At 40.6% G+C, this 19,651-nt stretch overlaps 1 protein-coding gene across 4 annotated transcripts in view; it reads right to left on the bottom strand.

Annotated features, from left to right (window-relative positions):
* The window catches only part of LOC105275426 (glutamate receptor ionotropic, kainate 2), a 127,215-nt gene that overhangs the window by 46,137 nt on the left and 61,427 nt on the right, over nt 1-19,651 (bottom strand). For all 4 annotated transcript variants that reach the window (XM_011332243.2, XM_011332240.2, XM_011332241.2 and 1 more), the window contains exons 5-7: nt 15,664-15,839; nt 15,048-15,101; nt 14,802-14,966 (exon numbers count right to left, since the gene is read on the bottom strand). In XM_011332243.2, the coding sequence (XP_011330545.1) occupies nt 14,802-14,966; nt 15,048-15,101; nt 15,664-15,839 (395 nt within the window). The remainder of the gene's footprint in view (nt 1-14,801; nt 14,967-15,047; nt 15,102-15,663; nt 15,840-19,651) is intronic.

Here is a 19,651-nt window from a genome sequence, read left to right as displayed (position 1 = left end):
CGCAGCACAAAAGTAAAGAGGACAGATTTGGCATTTTTTGATTTCTCGTTAGTTGCTGCCTTTTCTCGTTAAGGCTGTTATTGAAATTGGACAAAATCGAAATATCGAGGGGACGTATTCACGGAACCAAAAACTCATGAAAAACAGATTTGAGCACTAACATTCTCTGCGCAAATTGACGTGCTCAATTGCGTGCGTTTTATACGTTGTGTTATGCATTATAATGTTAACTAAAGTAGAGAAATGGTGTTCTTAAAAATTTCCGCACGAATAAAATTTACGAGTAAGTTGAAAGCCAATGAAGTAGAAATCAACGAATAACCGAGTACAATCGCCTTCCAGGACCAAGAAGCGTTCAATTTCACGAGCGGGACTGTTTGTTCGCGTAACCGAACAGTATCGACATATTTATCGATATACCGGTTCGATAGAGAGTTTCCAAAGAATTACTAAAGACGCCGATCGTAAAACAGAGGGAGGACAATTTTAGAGCGGGTCATTATCTCCGGTGTATTTCCAGTGGAGGCTTCCGGCGGTACGATCAACGTTGGCGGAGCGGTCACGTTGCGAATTGATTTCGCTCGTATTTCAGCGTCGTGGGACGATGCTAAGCACGACGCGGCCATTCCGCCTGCGACCGCTTCTCGTCTTCATTTCCTTCCCTTTCCCTGCAGCTTCTTCCCTGCCGGCGTGTCCTGGAAGGCACGTATTTGAGGCGGACAAACACGCGGAAGCATCCAGGAAACGACCAGTGCCTCTCTCCGCTTAGTCTCGCGCGTCTCTCCATTGCGCGCTGCGCGAAACTCACCCCCTTCCGCTTGCGAGTAGTTTGTGGAGCTTTAATGTTTGCCTGGGTTGAAGTGCGACTTGTCCCCTTTAGCGCCCTTCCTTCCGTCCACTGGCGTTGATCCAATATTGCGTTTCCGTTGGCGACGCGCGAATTTCGTTAGCGCGACTAATCAGCTTTTCCGACACAATTTTAAACAGCCTCAGCACCCGTGCACAGTTTCGAGATATTTCGAGATATTCTTTGCTTCATCGTCTTAATGCTTCTCGAGATAAACAGCTCGTAATTTTGGCCAGCGTTACAGTTTGTAATTAGTATAACTGATTTATTCAACATTTGTTTGTAACGCTCGTAAATTATTACACGCAGCAACTGTTTGCACGCGGTAGTTACTCATAACGTACCCATACCAAAGCGCGGTAATTCGATTGAATAATTTATGGCGATCCTGTTGGAACTTACCTTTCACGCAGAACGAATTGCAAAAAGTTGTGAGTACAATTTCATTATTCGATATTAGTTTATAAATTATAGACGTGGAGCGCGCGTGCGCGCACGCTGCGGTCTCGCAATTACGCTAAAATCCCCGCTGGCGCGGGGCAGTAATAATCCGAAACGAGAATTTGCTGGAAAGTTTGCCCGGCTCGCGCGAAAGTTGATGAACTGGCGCTAATGTAATTTATGCAGGCAGGACACGCAAACGCGACAGCAGGATGAAGCGAGTGTGGCCCAGGGGCGTGCGAGCACATCCTGCTTGTCTTACCTCGGCCCCGGGCAAACAATAAAGCCCTGGCGAGCTATTTGTAGACGAGAATCTCTCGTCCCGGCGAACTTGAAATCTGTCCGGAAAAGCTTACGGGCCAACTGCGGGCGGTTACGCTCTCGCTCCTTTTTTGCGACACCACCGAAGCTAGGAGCGTACTGCTAGAGCAGAGAGTAGATTTGCGTGAGGAATAGCTGGTATCAAGGACCATTCGTTACATTGTGGTGGTGATGAACTATAAAGAAAATCCCTGCAATTCTTTTAGAGCTCCAAGCGAGCGTATTGATTTGTGATCGCCTCTTTTGTAGGTTCTCGTTATCATTTTTTAGTCGGCAAGCAGTCATGTGGTTCCTGTACCTCGCGATGAAAATTTTATTCGTTTTCAGAATATTTATTGAATTATATTTAATACCTTATATGCTTATATTAATCAATTTTAGTATCATGCATTTATATGTGTAAAATTTAATTAATAAAATTAATAAAATTTCTCAAGAGAGAAAATCATTAAATGTTGATAAATATAGGAAAGGTATTTTACGTAATGCATTTCTTTCCTGTAATGCATATCTGCAGGATTAACGTATAATATATTGAACAGGTATTATTCAAATTCCACGATATTACAAGAGAATCATATTTCATAAAATTTCAACGGCATTTCTGTTATCGGCGTAAATATATTTGGTAAATTAATATAAATAATCCATGTAATAAAAGAAAATATAATATCTTTTTGTTATATTTTTGCCATGCAGCTTTTACAAAAAAGCGTACACAGGTAAACTGGAAAAAAATATCATTCCTAAAAGCAGATTACATCAATCTTGACATTTGATAAACGGATTTCATTCAATTATCGCCGTACATGACTTTCGGCAGTTAATGCCACCGTGACGGAAGCTACATCAATGCACATGCGTGTCGAAGTGTCGAGGCGAAGATATCTGTCGTTAATAGGACGATAGCGTATGCGCTACAACGTCAACGTTGGATGTTATCAGTTTCGGTAGGTTAATGTGGGCGCAAACTGATGGCTTTGCGGGCTACCGGGATCGTTACACGCGTATCAATCAATTAATGTCCGTTGCTGCATGTGGCTCGATTTATTACCGCGCGCCTCGTGCGATTGCACGCGGAAATTCCAATCTGCAATTATGCGTGCATCGCGACATTATAAATAAAATGTACACGCGCAACGATAAAACCGTGCACTCACGCCATTAATTTGCTAAAAAATTCAATGTTCGTTGCGCGTTCAAACGATAGCGATGCACGAGCTGCGGTGTCGTTGCGTGCAAACAGGACGCGAAGACAAAGTAGCAAGCGTGGAAGCGGAATGACGCATTACCATCAAATGATCGTTATGCAATCGTTACGAGCGAATAAATTTTCGAATTTTTCCGATCGCCGCACTCGTTCGAGTTGCTCGACGGTCCGAGGCGACAATGCGCGATGAAATCGATGAAACCCGCGGGTTAGCGAGACTAAAATAAGGTCGATCGCGGTACAATAAATCCGCAGCGACGTAAATAGCGGTAAATCATTTATGGGAATATTCATGGGACGATACGACACGTAGAACGAATAACTTCCATCTTCTCCATACTCCAATTTTGTCGTTCTCCACACAAGCAAAATCAAAACTAGCACTAGAGCCAGTAAGCTTTTTTTCGACATTTCATGCTTGACAGACGTTTTTATGTCATGTTCTTAATTGAGTTGCGTGAAATACTCAGTTATTGAATTTATTACCTCGGCGTCGTGACGGTGGCATAACGAGATCGCGTGGACGTTGCCGTACGTCCATGCCAATTTGTGCACGCACATTTTTCCAGTAGTAATGCTCGTCATTGGTCGGACAACACGGCGCGGAGTGCAATGGCGTACAAACAGAATAACAACGCGCGTGCATGCCGTACAGCATGGCATGCTACGAGGTATGTTTGAAAGCGCGATCGGTGAAAATAATGAAATCGCACGTAGGACCAAAAACGACGAATTTTAATCGATGGCGCGTGACCGGTTCTGTTCATCGACGAGACCGAACGTATTGACAGGGCGGAAACTCGTAAATCGGGCACACAAGTCATTGCAATAAGCACGGAATAGTCATAAACCTTTGCAAAATCGAAAGATCAAGTATATATCCAATTCCGTATATATCCAATTTGCAATGGCTAATTTTAATATTTTATTATGTTTAATTTGATATAATTTAACGAGGCATGATGCGATATGTTATTATTGACGATAATAATATTGGTGGTATAAAATTATTTGAAACGATGGAGAAGGTATGACCGGTAATATTTAATACGGAACAGAAATATGGAATATTTTGCGATTATATAATAATACAGAAATAATACTAATATACTAATAATAATATACTTGATAAAATATTGATACCGCGCGTGTTTGTAGAATAATCTGTTTTAATTGCTGATTGATTTCAGACGCATATTTTTATTTAAACATGTTATTTAATCATCGTCCATGTATTTTGCGATATTGCTATCTGCTCTCCATATTATTGCAGAAACTAGGGTTTTGCAAAACGATTGCGATGGTGCTCGTACCTCGTGTATTATCGCGTATCGAGATGCGAACTTGCACGGTCGCAGAATGCACCGCTCTGCAATGCAATTGTGCTGCAGGTGCGTGCGTGACCGCGTCGCGAAAAAATTGCACGATCGAGGAACGATGCGGCCGCGTCGAATGAATTCGATAGCAGGGAGAAATTAATGGCCGGCGATAGACGACGGCGGTTGTCACTTTTTTCTATTTCGTTGACCAAGGTAATCGGGGGGCGAGGTAAACGCAACATGCATCGATTGTATCGATTGCGAGTTGTATCGTCGACATTTTATCGCGGCGGGGTCTCATGAGATCTAACAATCCAATAAAACGTTTCTGAAGAGGGAGACTTGTCTGAAACATTGTCCAACGATATTGAACGCATCGCAATTGCGCATTCGATCATTGTTTACACGGCGCGAAAGGTACGTATTTAATTTCTCTCTCGCCCAGCGTGCGAGCGAAATTGAGTGGATCACTACGATTACTCCGTAATCAAATTTTATTTGCGAGTCACGCGATACGCTGACGCGCTTTATAAGTCGCGGACGGATAAAATACCTATCCGAGCGGGATGAAATTTTCCATTTTCGGCGCATAGAAAGTATATATAAACTTGATAAAAAATTTACCAGCTCGTGCTGTATTAAATTTTAAGAGTGGATTATCCGCTTCCGTAGTTTCAGGCAAGTTAAATAAGGGAATTAATTTCTTTAATAATTCAGTCAGATAAAATCGCGCCGAATAATGCCGAATACAATCAAAATCACGACGTGTAATCGCATACATTTGCGACAGAAGGTTAATCTGGCGTTACTGACTTGTCGAAAATTCGTTCAATTTAATTAAAGTAAGACATGGCTCATTGCGCTTCCTATCAAAACGCTTACGACCTTATTACACGCCTAGCTGAGACGAGAGGAAGTGGACGCGCGAGTTCACGCGTATTATCAGAAATCTCTTAGTCGGATGGAAGTTGTTGCATCGTGAACACACTATAGTTATCCGGGGCTAATTGGAGCGTGCTTTTAATTAGCTGAAGTTCAAGCTAAAGCAACGGACGGAAATGGTAGCGTGGCCTCGCTTAATTACATTCAGCTCGAATGCGCATTGGCATTGGCCAAATTGCGTAATTTGGAGCTGCACATTATTCGCACGCCTTACGTCCAAGTGGCGAAATTCGTCGATGCCACTTGGAAGAATATCGCTCAAATGGTAGTCGACAACAAGATTTTCCTTCTTTTATTTCACGCTCAAATAATCTGATCGCGGTTTATTTTGCACGGACATTTCTCGCTTCTAATGCTACTTAAAGTTTCGATTAAGCTGTATTAGAAACTTTACCCCTCGCAACGCGCCGCTTGAATGACCAACTTTTGCACGGGAGATAAGTACTCTGATGTTGCATTATATTTCTGAATAATTACGCCCTCTCATCCGCTTATACCATCCCCCGATTGCGTTTTGTTTCGAGTATTACCTCGGTTACTTCAACGACTGTGCCTTTAATAAAAATGGTCGATCGAGTAATCCACTTGCGGAAAATCGGTTTGCAAATAAAGTTTTAATCGCCACGTAAGTATCGGCGGTGCAATAAATCGTTTAAGCAAGACCGTATTTCCTCGCGCAGCGGACGCGCGATTTTCTCATAAGAGATTTTCTCATACATGTGCAAACGTGCATACGAGGATGCCGCGTCCGGTGCAGTAATGTCATGTTCGGTCGATACAAACGACCACACGAGACCGCTTCACGATTGCTTCATCGGTCGAGCACCTTGACGTTCTGGAAATTGGCAATCTCGGGTGAATAATGAAGAAAGTAGCGAACCAGGTTTCTCTATGCATCGACCGTGTGTCTGGTTACGCCAGCTTTAAGCTCTGTCCTACCAGGATGGATCGGCGGTTAGTTGCCGGTCACTCGCGACCTTCGCAAATTCTCGCGCTAACGTTACGAATCACGTGTTGGCAGCAGGGTCGAAAATTCGGGCACCCCTTGATACGCGATTTGCCCTCTGTCCGGATAATCGCCCGGCGATATTAATTTGAGAGGTCTGTCATTTGTCCGACTGGTCGTCCCGTCTCGTCCCTTTCTTGAAACGCAGATTTAACTTCGCGACGAGCATTTCCGCCCGCGCGCCAGTCCAGCGCCGGCCGGGACCATCCTGCCTGTTTCATTAGCATTTAAAGCGAAATGGAAATGCCTTCGCCGAACTACTTGCCGTCTGGCGCGAGGTCTTCACCTTTCCCGTCGGTTGGCTCGGAGACAGTTGCAGCCGGGAGTGACATCCGAATAGTGCGCGGATGACGATTGACTCGATGGGAGATCAGGGAAACGTTCCCACCCTCGCGTGAAAATGTGTATCTTCATTGAACGCGTAACGCGTGTAAGGTGGGTCATCTGAATTGATTAGCTCATCCGAGTCGGCTTATAAGCACACGGGCATTTTTCTCTCCCTCTCTCTCTTTCTCTGCCGCGTTACACGTATTTTCACTCATCGTAAATTTCGTCTTCGAGCAGACCCTTTTAAGTAAACGTCCATTTACGCGGGTCCGTTCCACCCCCGTAAAAATTTCCATCATGAAGATCGATATGCTGCCCTTTTAGTCTGACGTAATTGAAATAAATACCACTTGGACCGCGCGGATTCCGAAACAAATCTCGTTTTATGTCGCGGGATTCCACGGCCACCCGTTCGGCAAACAGAAATTTCTTTATGAAGTCGCTGGCTTAACCAATCTTCCATGTGCAAGAGCCGTTCCTCGCAGTCGGATAACAGGATGAGGAACGGTTATGGTTCTTATCCAGCTTGTGCCGCCGACCACCAAGCTGCGATTTGTTTAAATCTTAAAGTGTCCACAGTTTTCGTAGGTGACACTCGAGCACCTATTTCTACCAACGCACGTAATTTATCACAACCTTGTCCCGTATCGCGTTGGTTGCAAAATTTGGTTGGGTGCGTGCAGAATTACGCACAAGTTATCATTCTGTCGTAAAGTTACGAATTTACCGACGTTTGTTTGTATTTCTAAGGAGTTACAGCACTCTCGTACAATTTTATATCCTGGTAGCATCCGCGAATCTTTCACCGCAAGGGTCCTTAAATTTTTAAACGGTTCGCTTTTAGCAATTTTAAATACTTTTTTTATTTCCTTTTTATCATTATATAATAAATCATGAGATTCATGAAAAACATGAAAATATGAAAAATTCATGAAAAGAAGACACATTAAAAAATAAATGTTTGATATTTGATAATAATATCCAGATTAATCCCAACTTTTATTTGAGCTCTCCATTGTATGTGTAATGTTTTATTTATTTGCTGCTGAAGGGCGGATGATGTTTTCGATTTCGAATGAAAATGTTTCAATGCCATATGGTAATCCAATAAAAGTGCGAAACAACGTAAATCAAAAGTTGCATATGATATATCGCTTTTTTGATGGGAAGAGAGACATATGATATGTATAATATTATATTTGCAACGACAGTCGACGCTGGCAACATTTATCATACTGTCGGCAAGTGTAACGGATCTCTATTGCACAATTCGATCCATCGTTTCCTTTCTGCATGATAAAAATTTGAAAAAATAGAGCTTTATCCCATTTCCATCCATTTGTTTTGCGCTCAATATTTCACGTTCCTTCGACATGGAATTTTATGTCAAATAATATTTTTATTTTTAATCCATCGCTATTAAGCGTATTCGTTTTTTTTCGTTTTAGTGCAATCCTTGTTTTATGCCACTGACGAAGATATGAATGTGGAACGTATTGTGTGCGACGCGATAGAATTTTGCTGGTAAATTAGGATCCGATTATCATTAATTCACTGAGCATTATGAACCTCTAAATTGTGCGAACAATCGGAAGCGCAAAGAATTAGCTGGACAGGTAACACACGGTAATAAACATTTGTATTTTATGTGGAGAAAATTCTCGTTGACCGCGGTGCGTCCCGTAATGATCCGTAATAATACGCGCTCGGCCTCTCGCTGTAAATTGCTTGTTTGCAATCGACCTGGTATTGACGGTTTAACAAGCAATGGATATGATTTACGGTTGCGGAATGCAACTCAATTTGTCCATATGGTGGTGCACGCTATTGCGACACGAAATGATTTTTTCAGCACTCTTATGAACAGTTATTTCTCCAATATTTCTGTAAATCTAATAAACTTAACATGTACAACTATTATTATAAAAAATTGTTTTGGCTTTTATAAGTACTGCAGAAATTTTGAATAAAAGAGAGACATTTTAGAATGCAAGATATTTGCGGTTAATAAATAAAACGTATGTTGATCTTCTGGCTTGTCAATGTCCGGATTTTTGGCCAAAGGGTTGCGAGCGGGCCAACAGTGTTCCAGTCATATTTTTGGTCAACCACTGCAAACCGCAGTTGCCGCGGAACCTTCCTGACTGTGACTACACCACGGCTGGCAAATAAAATAATAAAACCTTTTGAGTGCAAGATAGGCTGATTTATGGCGCCAACAGCAAAGGTTATCCAGCACGATGCGGGGAATTCAGTGATTCATTGGCCGAGCGGATCGGAGAAGAGTTCAGAGAAATATGAGACAGAGACAGAAATCTTGATGCGCGGATTCTTCCTTCCCTTTCTCGTTAATCCGCACATTAAGTGAAAATTTCTAATTAATGGCATCGTCGGTTGTATGAAACTTTCTGGAACAGCTTACAAATACATATATGACTTTTCTTTATTTGACAGTATAACATGGAAGAATGTTACTACTCATTGTAATTATTTGCGTGGCATAAATAATTTGTGCCGCAAATGTAGCAACGAGTGCTTATGCAAACTAAAAAATAATTAACTTTATAATTAAAGATAATAAAAGTACACATTACAAATCCAATTCGATTAAATATTAAAGTGTGAATTATGAATATTATATATAAACTAATGTATAAAAAATGTTAATAATATAAATTCAGAATTTTCCACAGTCCTTTTAACTTTTAATTACATTTACTTTGAAAATCATTTCGCAATGAATAATTAAACTTTAAATTAAAGATTGAAATTAAAAATGCTGCTAATAAATTACGGATATTTGAAAACTATTGAAAAGAGTGTTTTTGCACATATATTACACATATACAAAGATTCGAGCTGAACCTTCCGCCAAGTTTAAATCTGCGGAGTCACGCGTTATTAAGATCCCCAAAATGTACATTCTTTTTTCATCCCGGGAAATCGCTGGCGCTTACAGAATCGCGCAATTAGGCGGAAATCCAGCAGTTCCCTCATCGCGGTTTGGCGTGGATCCTTCTCATTAAGCCATCAGCAGCTCACACGCCTCGCATCTTCCTTCGTTGGCGGGACCGAAAAAGTCTATCTTGCCCCGACGCGGTTGTTGGCTTCTCTCTGTTGAGAGAGAAAAAGAGAGAGAGGAAACGACGTAAGGACGGGCGAGAAAGGGGAAGGAAAGGCACGCTGTCGGTAAACGTAATCAGTATGCATCTGCGGTTTCCACGTTGGTGTAACAAGCTTCTTCTTATCCGGCCGGTTTTCATCTCACCCCTTCCTGTTACGCGAGAGCCCTCTCTTTCCCTCATCTCTGCTCTCCTTTGCTCCCTCGCGTTCTCGCTTCCTCTCGGTCTATCTACCCTATTTACATCGCGCTTCTTGTGTAACCACCCAAGTCTATATTTTTCTCATCGAAGCTTCCAGAGCGGTGAGTTCAGACGAGAGGGTTGAAGGGAGAGCTGCTCTCCAGGTATGCTCTGCACTTATCTCGGCGGCTGCTCTCTGACTAGAACCGCCTACTTCTTTCTCTTGATCTCCGACGCCTAAACCGCGTCCGTCTTCCTTTTTCCTCTTTCGTCTTCCGCTTCCACAAAGCGTTGATTATGACCGAGCTTTTTGTGCGGCTCTGCCGCCAGCTAACTCGGTCGTTTAGCGGCACGGAGAAGGAAGGGGTTGAAGACGGCGACGGCAGCAGCGAAACTTGGCAACGAGTGGACAACGGGGGATGTAATGGGGGTGCACGCTTGGGACGGTGTCAAAACAAAATAAGTAATTTCGCCTGATTTGCGTAGGGGAGAAAGGGGGACGGCAACGAAGAGCGAGCTGATGCGCAAACAGGTTGTCTCGACAATACAAGGTTTGACGACACGCTCGAAAGCGAATGGAAACGGTTTTATCTCCAGGGATGCTTAAAAAGATTGCCGGCAAGCTTTTAAACTTGCGATGCTCGAACTCGGTCAATCGTGTGTGCTTGAGCTTAACTTTATGCGTGCTGCAAAACTTCCCTGCTGCTGACGGGGGTTCGTGAGTCTAAGAAGCCGCTTCTATTCCGCCGGATCGACTGGAATACCTATAGAATGAAGCGAAGGGTTCGTTGCGCGTATAAAATAGCTCATTGCGACATGTGACGTGTAATGCTTGAAATTTTGCAGACAAGAATTGAGTTGGACTTAAAGCCTTGAGGAGCTTAAATTTCGTGTCCACGTGGTGACATTGCATAAAGATAATCACTTTTAAAAGCGAAAGGAAGTCTTAGAAAGGCACGAGTGTGCGCGCCCATTTCCCTAACAAGATAAAATGATAATTATCGGTTAGCCGCCTAACTTGCCTACGCTTCTTCTGACACCTTTGTAACCTTTCGGTGAGATTACAGAGTCAAAAGAGGCAAACACTCTAATTCGCAATTGCTATTTAATAATAATAAAGACAATCATGTTCAGCCAAAGGACTGATTGCTTCGTTAAAAAGCATTTTAGATATTCCGAGTTTCTGGCGCAACGTTTTTGGGGCTCGTTTCCACGAACACATCTTAAATCTTACTCTCTCTTATCTCTGGCAATATTCCCGCACAATTGCATGGACGTTTATTCCGGGCAATAGACGTTAAGTCGAGTTGTTTCATTGATATCTACCGATACGACCGTGTCTGATAGTATTTTTGCGAGCAATTAGACCGTCCTGATATTGCTCGTAATCTCACTGTTGATATCCGAAATTACGACAAACTATAAACTCGAGAAAAATTCCGTTATTGGACGACAATCTTGAATATCAATCAGTCAAGTTTATTATTTTCAGCTTTCGCCTAGAAAGGGGACTTGATTGACAATCTTGAATATCAAGCACGCTACAATACGCAGCGTTTTTCGCTGGAAAATTAAGTTTCATACAACAGAGTATTTGCGTACGCTTGGATGCAAATGTAATTTATCAGGAACATGATGTTTTCCTCGAATACTTCGAAATACGTGAGTTATGAGTTATTTTAAAGTACTATTTTAGATGTATGTATGTTACATTCGAATATTATTCCTGTATGCTGCGTGCCACTTCGGGAAGTTTAACGGCTGTAGCGGAAGTAATTAGGAAACTCTTTTTTTCCTGTGGTCCTGAACCCCGGCATTTTCTTATGAATTGTAAATGCGGCCAAGTTTTTTAATCTTAGTATCGCATCTGGAATTTCAGATTGTCTATTTACAATTCGCTCTACGCTGCGCGGGCTCGATGAACAAACGAGAATATTCCGATTATTTAGAAATGAAACATTGTGGGAATTTATTCGGATATTTGTATGATTTTTTATCTTTTTATAATTTTATCATGTGCATACGTGAATAAACTTCATAGTGAGTTATCAAACACGCGGAACGCATCTTCATATTCGTGTGTATCAAATTAATATACATTTATAAGAATAAAAATAATATGCTTTAAAAATTTATTTTAAATTGTATGACGCGCTGATGCTTAAAAGTAATATCAAGCGATGAATAAAAGATCTCTTTCTGTTCTCCTTTTGAACCCGCGGATTGAGATAGTGAAACAGCGGCATTTCCTTGGGAATGCATGTTTCCCAAAAACGGTAAATATGCATTTCCACGGAAATGTTACTTCATCCTTCCGGACGGTCGTTCGGACAAAAGATCGCACTTTTCTCTCCAACCCGACGGAGTCTCCGCAGTTTTGTTATACATGCAAATAACCCTTCAGAGTTGGGATACCGGCCCCCGGGCAAACGAGATTGGAGGGTGTGAAAAATAATAATAACCATAAAGGGTGCCTGAGGCGCACTGCGCGGAATAATACCGTCTTATTTGAATTATTAGCGACGATTTCGAAGAGACGTTTCGCGCAAACGGCCTCCGCGTATTGTGCACGAAATGTCTCTTTCACTTATCGTAAATATCGCGCGTTTTGCTCGAAAATCGAAGAGGATTTGCCGTTTGCAAAGAGAGAGAGAGAGAGAGAGAGAGAGAGAGAGAGAGGAGGAAGAGGAGGACAGGAGAATACGTTCGTTCACTTCCATGATGCGAATCGTTTACGTGTTTGTGAAGATCCGGTGCAAGATCACGCGTCTGGAAAATCGATTTATTTATTCGAGTCTCAATGCAGGAAAGGATTATTTGTATTGAACCAACCACGAAAAGGTACGGACGGCATGAGCAGAAACTTCCATATTAATGGCACGATCTCATATTTCGTGAAACGCTATATTATGCGATAATTCCGTGATTCTGATATTTTAGACAAAATTTCATAAGATCATGAAATTATATACTATTATAATTATTAGTATATGGATTGTATAATACGCTTAGATAAAGATTCTGTTTTTGCGTGGTGTTTGAAGGAGAAAGATTCAAAAGTGTCAAGAACAGAAGAAGAGCAAGAGCTCTCCAACCAGAATCTTGAACATTCAAGAAATCAATGAGTCGAAAATTCACGAAAGAGACAAGAAACCAAAGAGCCCAAGAGACTCTCAAGTGAGCAAAGATGCATTTACTTCAAGTAGATCGGAGATTCTGTTCGAAATGATTTGGGAGATCCAAGGAGTTGGAAACTCGAGTAGATTGCCGCGACCTAACAAACGCACCCGAGAGCTCGATGAATCGCGATTAAATACGCGCGCTACGTGGATTTTCTTCACGTGTGTGCACGCAATTCGGCATGGTGCTTCGCGGCACGCCATTCAGCGCATTCACGCATTTACACCTGCATGCATGTGCGTGCATGTACGAAATGCGATTATGGGGTATGCCGTCGTCGCGATGCAACACCATTGGAGTTTCATGGTTTAGTCGTCGTCGTCATCGTCGTCGTCGTCGTCGTTGTCGCCGCGACGACATTCTGATCTGCATCTAAATTGGAAAAAAGCGTTAAGCTTCACGCGTCGTGAGCGCGCTGCTTTTTTCGCGGACGAACGTTGCTCGCGGCCGGCCGCGGATTTTTACATATATAGCGGATGTTACCGCGTAATTCTGTTACACGTTATCAGGCGTGCGAAACAGATGTGCCTCTCCCTTCTGACACGTAGATTTATTATTGTGGGTGGCATACGATAAAAATGGAGAAGACACGTCGAATTGTACTTTTCCAAGCAATCGCTGCAAGTCAAACCTATATCACTCGTAATTTCGTTTTGCACTGGTTTGTTATATAATCATTTTTTATGATAATTATTTTTTTATTAAAAAGACACTGCACATAAGACCAAACTGGTAAAATTGGTAATACAATAATAAATTGGTATAAATGGAATGTTTTGCACATTTCAAATGAATGCAACGTGGCTTGATGAGGAAAATTGTTTGGACGTATTTAATGTGTTATCTTGGAGTACATGCTATTAGGGATTTATATATTTACGCGTTTCGCCCGAAACGTTATACAATTTAAATGCAAATGTAATTTCTTTTTCTATATGCATTACGAGAAAATCATATATCATAATTCTATATAACCATCTCTCTCAAAATGGCTGTGGAAATATAGCATAATACAAGGTATAAACTACATTTCCATTTTCCGATATATCGCAATATTTTATATTCAAGTATTTTATGTCGATTTTACGATATGGCTTATGTATTTTATTGATGGGACACATTGATAGAGCTAATAATACGATTGAATATTTCTGTTAAGTAAGTTTATGGTAGTGGTTTTTTCGTACGCAACTGATGGATTATTTCAGCATTCACGGCCATTACAAGATTAGCTCGTCACGATAATGGAATGAAATGGCCATTTTCCGTGTTTGACATTTTTCCTGCAGCTTTATGATTGCTTCGGAAGCTGGTTTCGCAACAATGTGACTTCCGTTACTCGCATCGTGGTTGAAATGCACACGTTGATTCGTGCGGCTTTTAAACGATTTTATAGATCTATAAAACATTCGGTTTGATGTATTGATTTTCAAAGTAGTGGATATGGTATTGGATATGCAGACAAGAAATTGTTTTACATGTTTCATTGAGATCTTGCCAATCTTTCGAAGGCGCAATGTCATCGCCTAGTGAGAAATTATGATCGATAAAACGTTATGGCAAAATGAAAATGCGGCGCCCCAGCGTATGCTTGTTATTCTTTATGGATATGACATGGAAAAGTAATCACGAAATACAATTTTTCCATATCGCCCGAACATCTATTTCCCGACGAGGTGTAAAATCTTTTTTGCCAGAGGTACAAGGTATACACATTTTTTCTGACACAACGAAATTTTCGTGAAAATGTTGGAGAAACGTCAACTCGCGAAATAGATATTCCATGCACTTTGATGCATTCAAATCTTTAATTCAAAAATCACTGTCCAGTTTTCCCAAATATATATATATATATACATCTCGCGCTACGCGCATTTCTACAAACAGAGATCTTATGTGCGCTTACCTGGATTATCCTCGATTTATTGAGAATTGTGTTCCCCGCCGGCTGATAGCGTTCCATGTCCCTCAGGATACTACGTACGCCGACGTCATCCGCGTCGACCAAACGAAAGGCAGTGATATTGACAAAATTGTACTTGAAGTCCTCGAGGTCGAAGGTTTCGATATCCTGCGGAAAAGCGAGTGAGCGAATCGAGTTGCGGATCGAGTAGATCTTCGCTATGCGCTTCTATATCCCTAGGGTACTTACGAAAGTCGTGAAGAGGTAGTGGTACTTATAATCATTCATCTGCAGCTCCAGGATCTGCAACGTATAGCGATATGGTCAATCGAGATCGCTTCGATGGAATAGAATATAAAATACGAGAAGGAAAAAGTGATATTTTTTCAATTACTTTGAATCACGGAAAGTTTTCAGTTATATATTATGCAATTTATAGCTCACAATGCATAATCGATTATTTTTATCTCTCAAGTTATCGGGTTAGCTTAATAATCATTGCGGATTTTTCTATAAATTTTATTGTGACAATAGAGATATAAAAAAATATTAATCATCAATGTAACTTCTCTGATTTCTTTCCCTCATTTGCTCAAAGAATTCAATAAATTTCAATTTTAATTAAAAAAGATATTCAGTGCATAGTAATATGCAAAAGCTTTTTAGATAATTTGATGTAGCACCTTTTTATTTCATATGAATCCTTTGAATAACATAACATTAATTTTTCCTCGAAAATTTTTTGGACAGCTTTTATATCTTTCGGTAATTTTTTAACGTGCAACTTTTATTTTTATACATTTTTTGTTAAATCTAATAATGTATAATATTCTGTAATAAAATGTAAGTGTATACAATAATTTACCATTCGTAGAAAATGATGCATGTGCTCGGGTCTTGTGTCCACGATGAGATTTCGAATTTCTTTGCTCTTCATTTCGGAGAGGACCTGCCTGTACGAGTCGGGATCTGCTTGTCTGAGATTGACCTCGATGTCACGGATCTTCGGCGATCTCACCAGCTCCCGAAGCTTCACTAACCCTGAAAAACAATACGCGGGATGATTATTAAGATTGCGTCGACAAAAAGGGAAACAAAAGAGATTAATATTTACTGTAGTATAATCGAGATCACCATAAGATCATCGTGGATAATGTCGCGGAATAGATGATGATTATTTCGCAATCTCTGCGGGAATTATTAGGTCGCTTAATGAAACGGAAACCCGTGAATCGCGCTATCCGATGAAATCAATACTCCCTCAGCGCCTAAGTAATCAAGGTATCTGACTTGCGGGTCTTCCGGTGGGGAGATCGTAGGTTCCGTTTCCGCGCAAGCTGTCGGCTGGGAACTTTGACTTCTGAGATTCCGACGCGTGCTGGAGACGGACGGCGACGTTTCGGTTTGTCAGTTCCCTTCGGACAAGAAGTGCCGAAGTCAGGATGATCTTTCAAGGTAAACTCCGCTAGTGCAAACGATCTGTTGATTGATTCCCGCTCGGATTCGTACTGAGAGCTTTGAAATCTGTGTACATACTTGCATACATACATACTTGTATATCGATCTATGTATTCATATGAGAAGAGACCGTGTATTCGATTCTAGCGTGAATTATAATGACGCATTATGTAATAAGTGACCAAACACAATTCGTTTATTTCGTGTATTCACCTGAAAAATGTTTGATATTAAAAATTATATTTTATATGTGATAGATTGCTACAAATTTTTAATTCGATTAATTAGCGTCAATTATCGACTTCATTTCAGCTAGACAATATTTTTCTCGTATATATATTTTACTATAAAAAAGTATAAAAAGATATTCTTATCGTAATTGCTGTTTAACAACGAAACATTTAAATTAATTTCCGACAAAAAAACGTGCTTCATCCGCGCAAATGTTAATGAATACAGGAGCGAGTAAGAAACTGAGTTTAATGGAAACCATGTCGGCGGTAACTCGCGTAAGACCAATGTTCTCATGTCTAAGCAGATTTTGCATCCTCAGGGACAACACCGGGCGATCGTTCTGGGGAACATACTGTGAATGTACCGCTGCAATAGCTCGAAATTAAACGTGTATGTTCCATCAGTACACCGTCACTGTGACATATATAGGACGTAGCGTCTTCGTGGTTAATATTACGTTGTATATGAAGAAAACAATGCTGTGACAACAGGATTATTTGGCAGCGTGACACAAATTTGACATGTGGTGCTCCCCGAACTGGAATCTAAAATGTATACGTCCCACTTTACGGATATTAAAGCGGATATTGATTTTTGCCCCTGACAGAATAGCAAGTTATTAATTAATATCAGCAAAATCGGTAAAAGCACGCAATTTCCGGAAAAAATCTGCGTATAATTTCGAGACGAAATATGCAAGGACATTTTACATGCTATGAGATAGCGAAGGTTGATTGAAGTAGTTAAAGAACAAAATGTCAGCGCTGCTGCTTGAGTCGGAAATGATACTTCTCGCTATTTCGATATTTAATGATATTAAACGATATTAAACGATATTGAGCAATATTAAATGAAATATTATTAAATGAAATATTATTAAATTAAATATTTCCCGCATAGCGCAATTTGTTGCGGTTTAAATTATTAACGCTCTATCGATATCAGGACCCGTCTTTCGTGATCATTTGAAACGGCAGTTTTAATTAAAAGAGCATTTCGTGCATTCTGTTGGTCTCTGCAATTTTGCGGGATGACATCATAGCGCTCAGGAGAAAGAAAGAGTGGCACCTTTTATGAAAATTGACAAGGGAAGAGAAGCTATAAAGTGTGATGCATTACCGAGAACAGCATCTCAAGTGGAAAAGTCTGAGGAACATCCATCAAAGTAGAAGAGCTGGACATCGTTTACGATTCTACAACGTGGATTGCACACCGTCCACGGATTGCTAACTAGGGAATTGACACTACGTCGTTTCAGAGATTCCAAGGAAAATTACATTTCGTATCGAGAGCTACATGTGGAGATGTACGCAATGCGACATAATTTCTTGCTACGAATAATATTGCGATTTCAGATATTTGCGATATTATTATATAGTATGATTTTTAATGTCAATTATGTAGCAAAATCAAAAAGATATGTAACAGACATATTTTATAATATATAAAAATTCTATTATGTCTAGACGGGTAATAACAATTACGAAATCAAGATTTTTAATAAAAACGGACGAATATGAAGCCAATATAATTACTACAAAATGTTAAAAATAATAAGCAAATATCATCGCAGTGTTGCAAATTCTTGAGGAAGATTTAATCCGAAACCGAGATAATTGGTTGCATTATTTGCTCGATACCGAAAGGCGCAAGAAAGATGAAAAGAAAATCGCATATCAAATTGATCGCGGCGATTATTATCTGATGGTGAGGATAATTTCTCGGGGGAATCTGAGGCGTATATTCCCAGCGGGGGAACGGGTTATTATATCGGCTTCTATACACTCTAATGACGGCCACTTACGATCCGTGCTCGAAATGTCGATATGACCCCGACAGCGCGAAATATTGCGCTGAGTCGGCGTGCGGAAGGAAGCTGTCAACGACTACTTGCTTCCTCCTTTTTCGCTCCTCGCCTCGAGTGGATCGCGCAATGACAGACGATCGAAATAATTGGATCGTCGGCTGTCTTAAACATGTGCATTTCAAGAGGACAGTTCCCGATGAATATTGGAGGCGTGCGATCGTTGAATTTCGAAGTACTTTGCAATAGCGCCTGCAAATATAGATGCGTTTTTGACTATGTAAAAGATACTTGGCAAGGCTCTTAATAATAATATTCTATGAAGTCAAGAGAGGCAACTTTTCTGGCGAATTCGTAATTACATTACGGCAAAGAACGAAGAAAATGTAGCAATTGCTTTTGTGAAGTTTCCAGTAAAAAGTTGCACAGTTAATTTCCCGAAACTTACTGCAATCTTATGCATGATATTCTAAAGAGGAAATATATCTCTAGAAATTGCTAAGGTTCTTTTAAATTAATTCTATTAATGGCTAAAATTAATCATAATCGAGATTAAAGGTTTTTTTTTAATTTTTCCAATTTTTCTTCTTTGTTTCTTTTTTTTTGTACGGAGAACAAAGGGCGAAAATCAAAAATTCGTGGAAAGAGAAAAGCAAATTTGCGTTCGTTAATCCTTTGGGATGCGACCGCACTAAATGGACTACGAAATTGTTAAAACATACGTGAGCGTGTCAAAAACATTTTTTGAAAAAGAAGTCCAATTCGCACGAAGGCACCAATATACATTCAAACTTTGAAGATATAAAAGAAAAAGAAAAGTAACCGAATAAAAGAATAAAAGAACGTTAGTTGTGCAACACCGTTATCTCACGAAAGTGTACAAATCGTGGCTTGAATTGCGAATGGTCCATTACATTCGCAGCGATCTTCTTGTTTTGTTTTCGTACGTATGAGATACTTGTCAATTTTTTTTATCACACAACTATTCTCGTTGTCGGTAACATAATAAAACGTGCTGCAATTCGGCACATTTGTTTCAGGAAGCGTGTCGTTACATTTTATGACAGCAATACTGTTGTCGCTTACTTCGAACTCCGCTACCGGCAAAAATAAATTTGTGGAACAACGTTACACGTGTAAGATGAGTTTTCATTACCCGCGCCAAGGATGCCAAAGGCCTCTCTTTTCGAAGGGTTCACTCGTCCCATTGGGACTGGATGGTCGCTCATGCGGAAGAAGGAAATATCGTGAAACTTCGACGATCGCCGAGTTATTCGAAAAGTTTCCGAAGACTTTCGCCACGTTGGGTGGAACGTACAAGACCAGTCCCGGTTCACCCTCCGAGTCCTCTTCCCTT

The sequence above is a fragment of the Ooceraea biroi genome, chromosome 3 (genome assembly GCF_003672135.1).
Source record: "Ooceraea biroi isolate clonal line C1 chromosome 3, Obir_v5.4, whole genome shotgun sequence".
Lineage (NCBI taxonomy): Eukaryota > Metazoa > Arthropoda > Insecta > Hymenoptera > Formicidae > Ooceraea > Ooceraea biroi.
The sequence above is the reverse complement of the archived record's forward strand: the minus strand, read 5'-3'. Positions and strand labels throughout refer to the sequence as shown.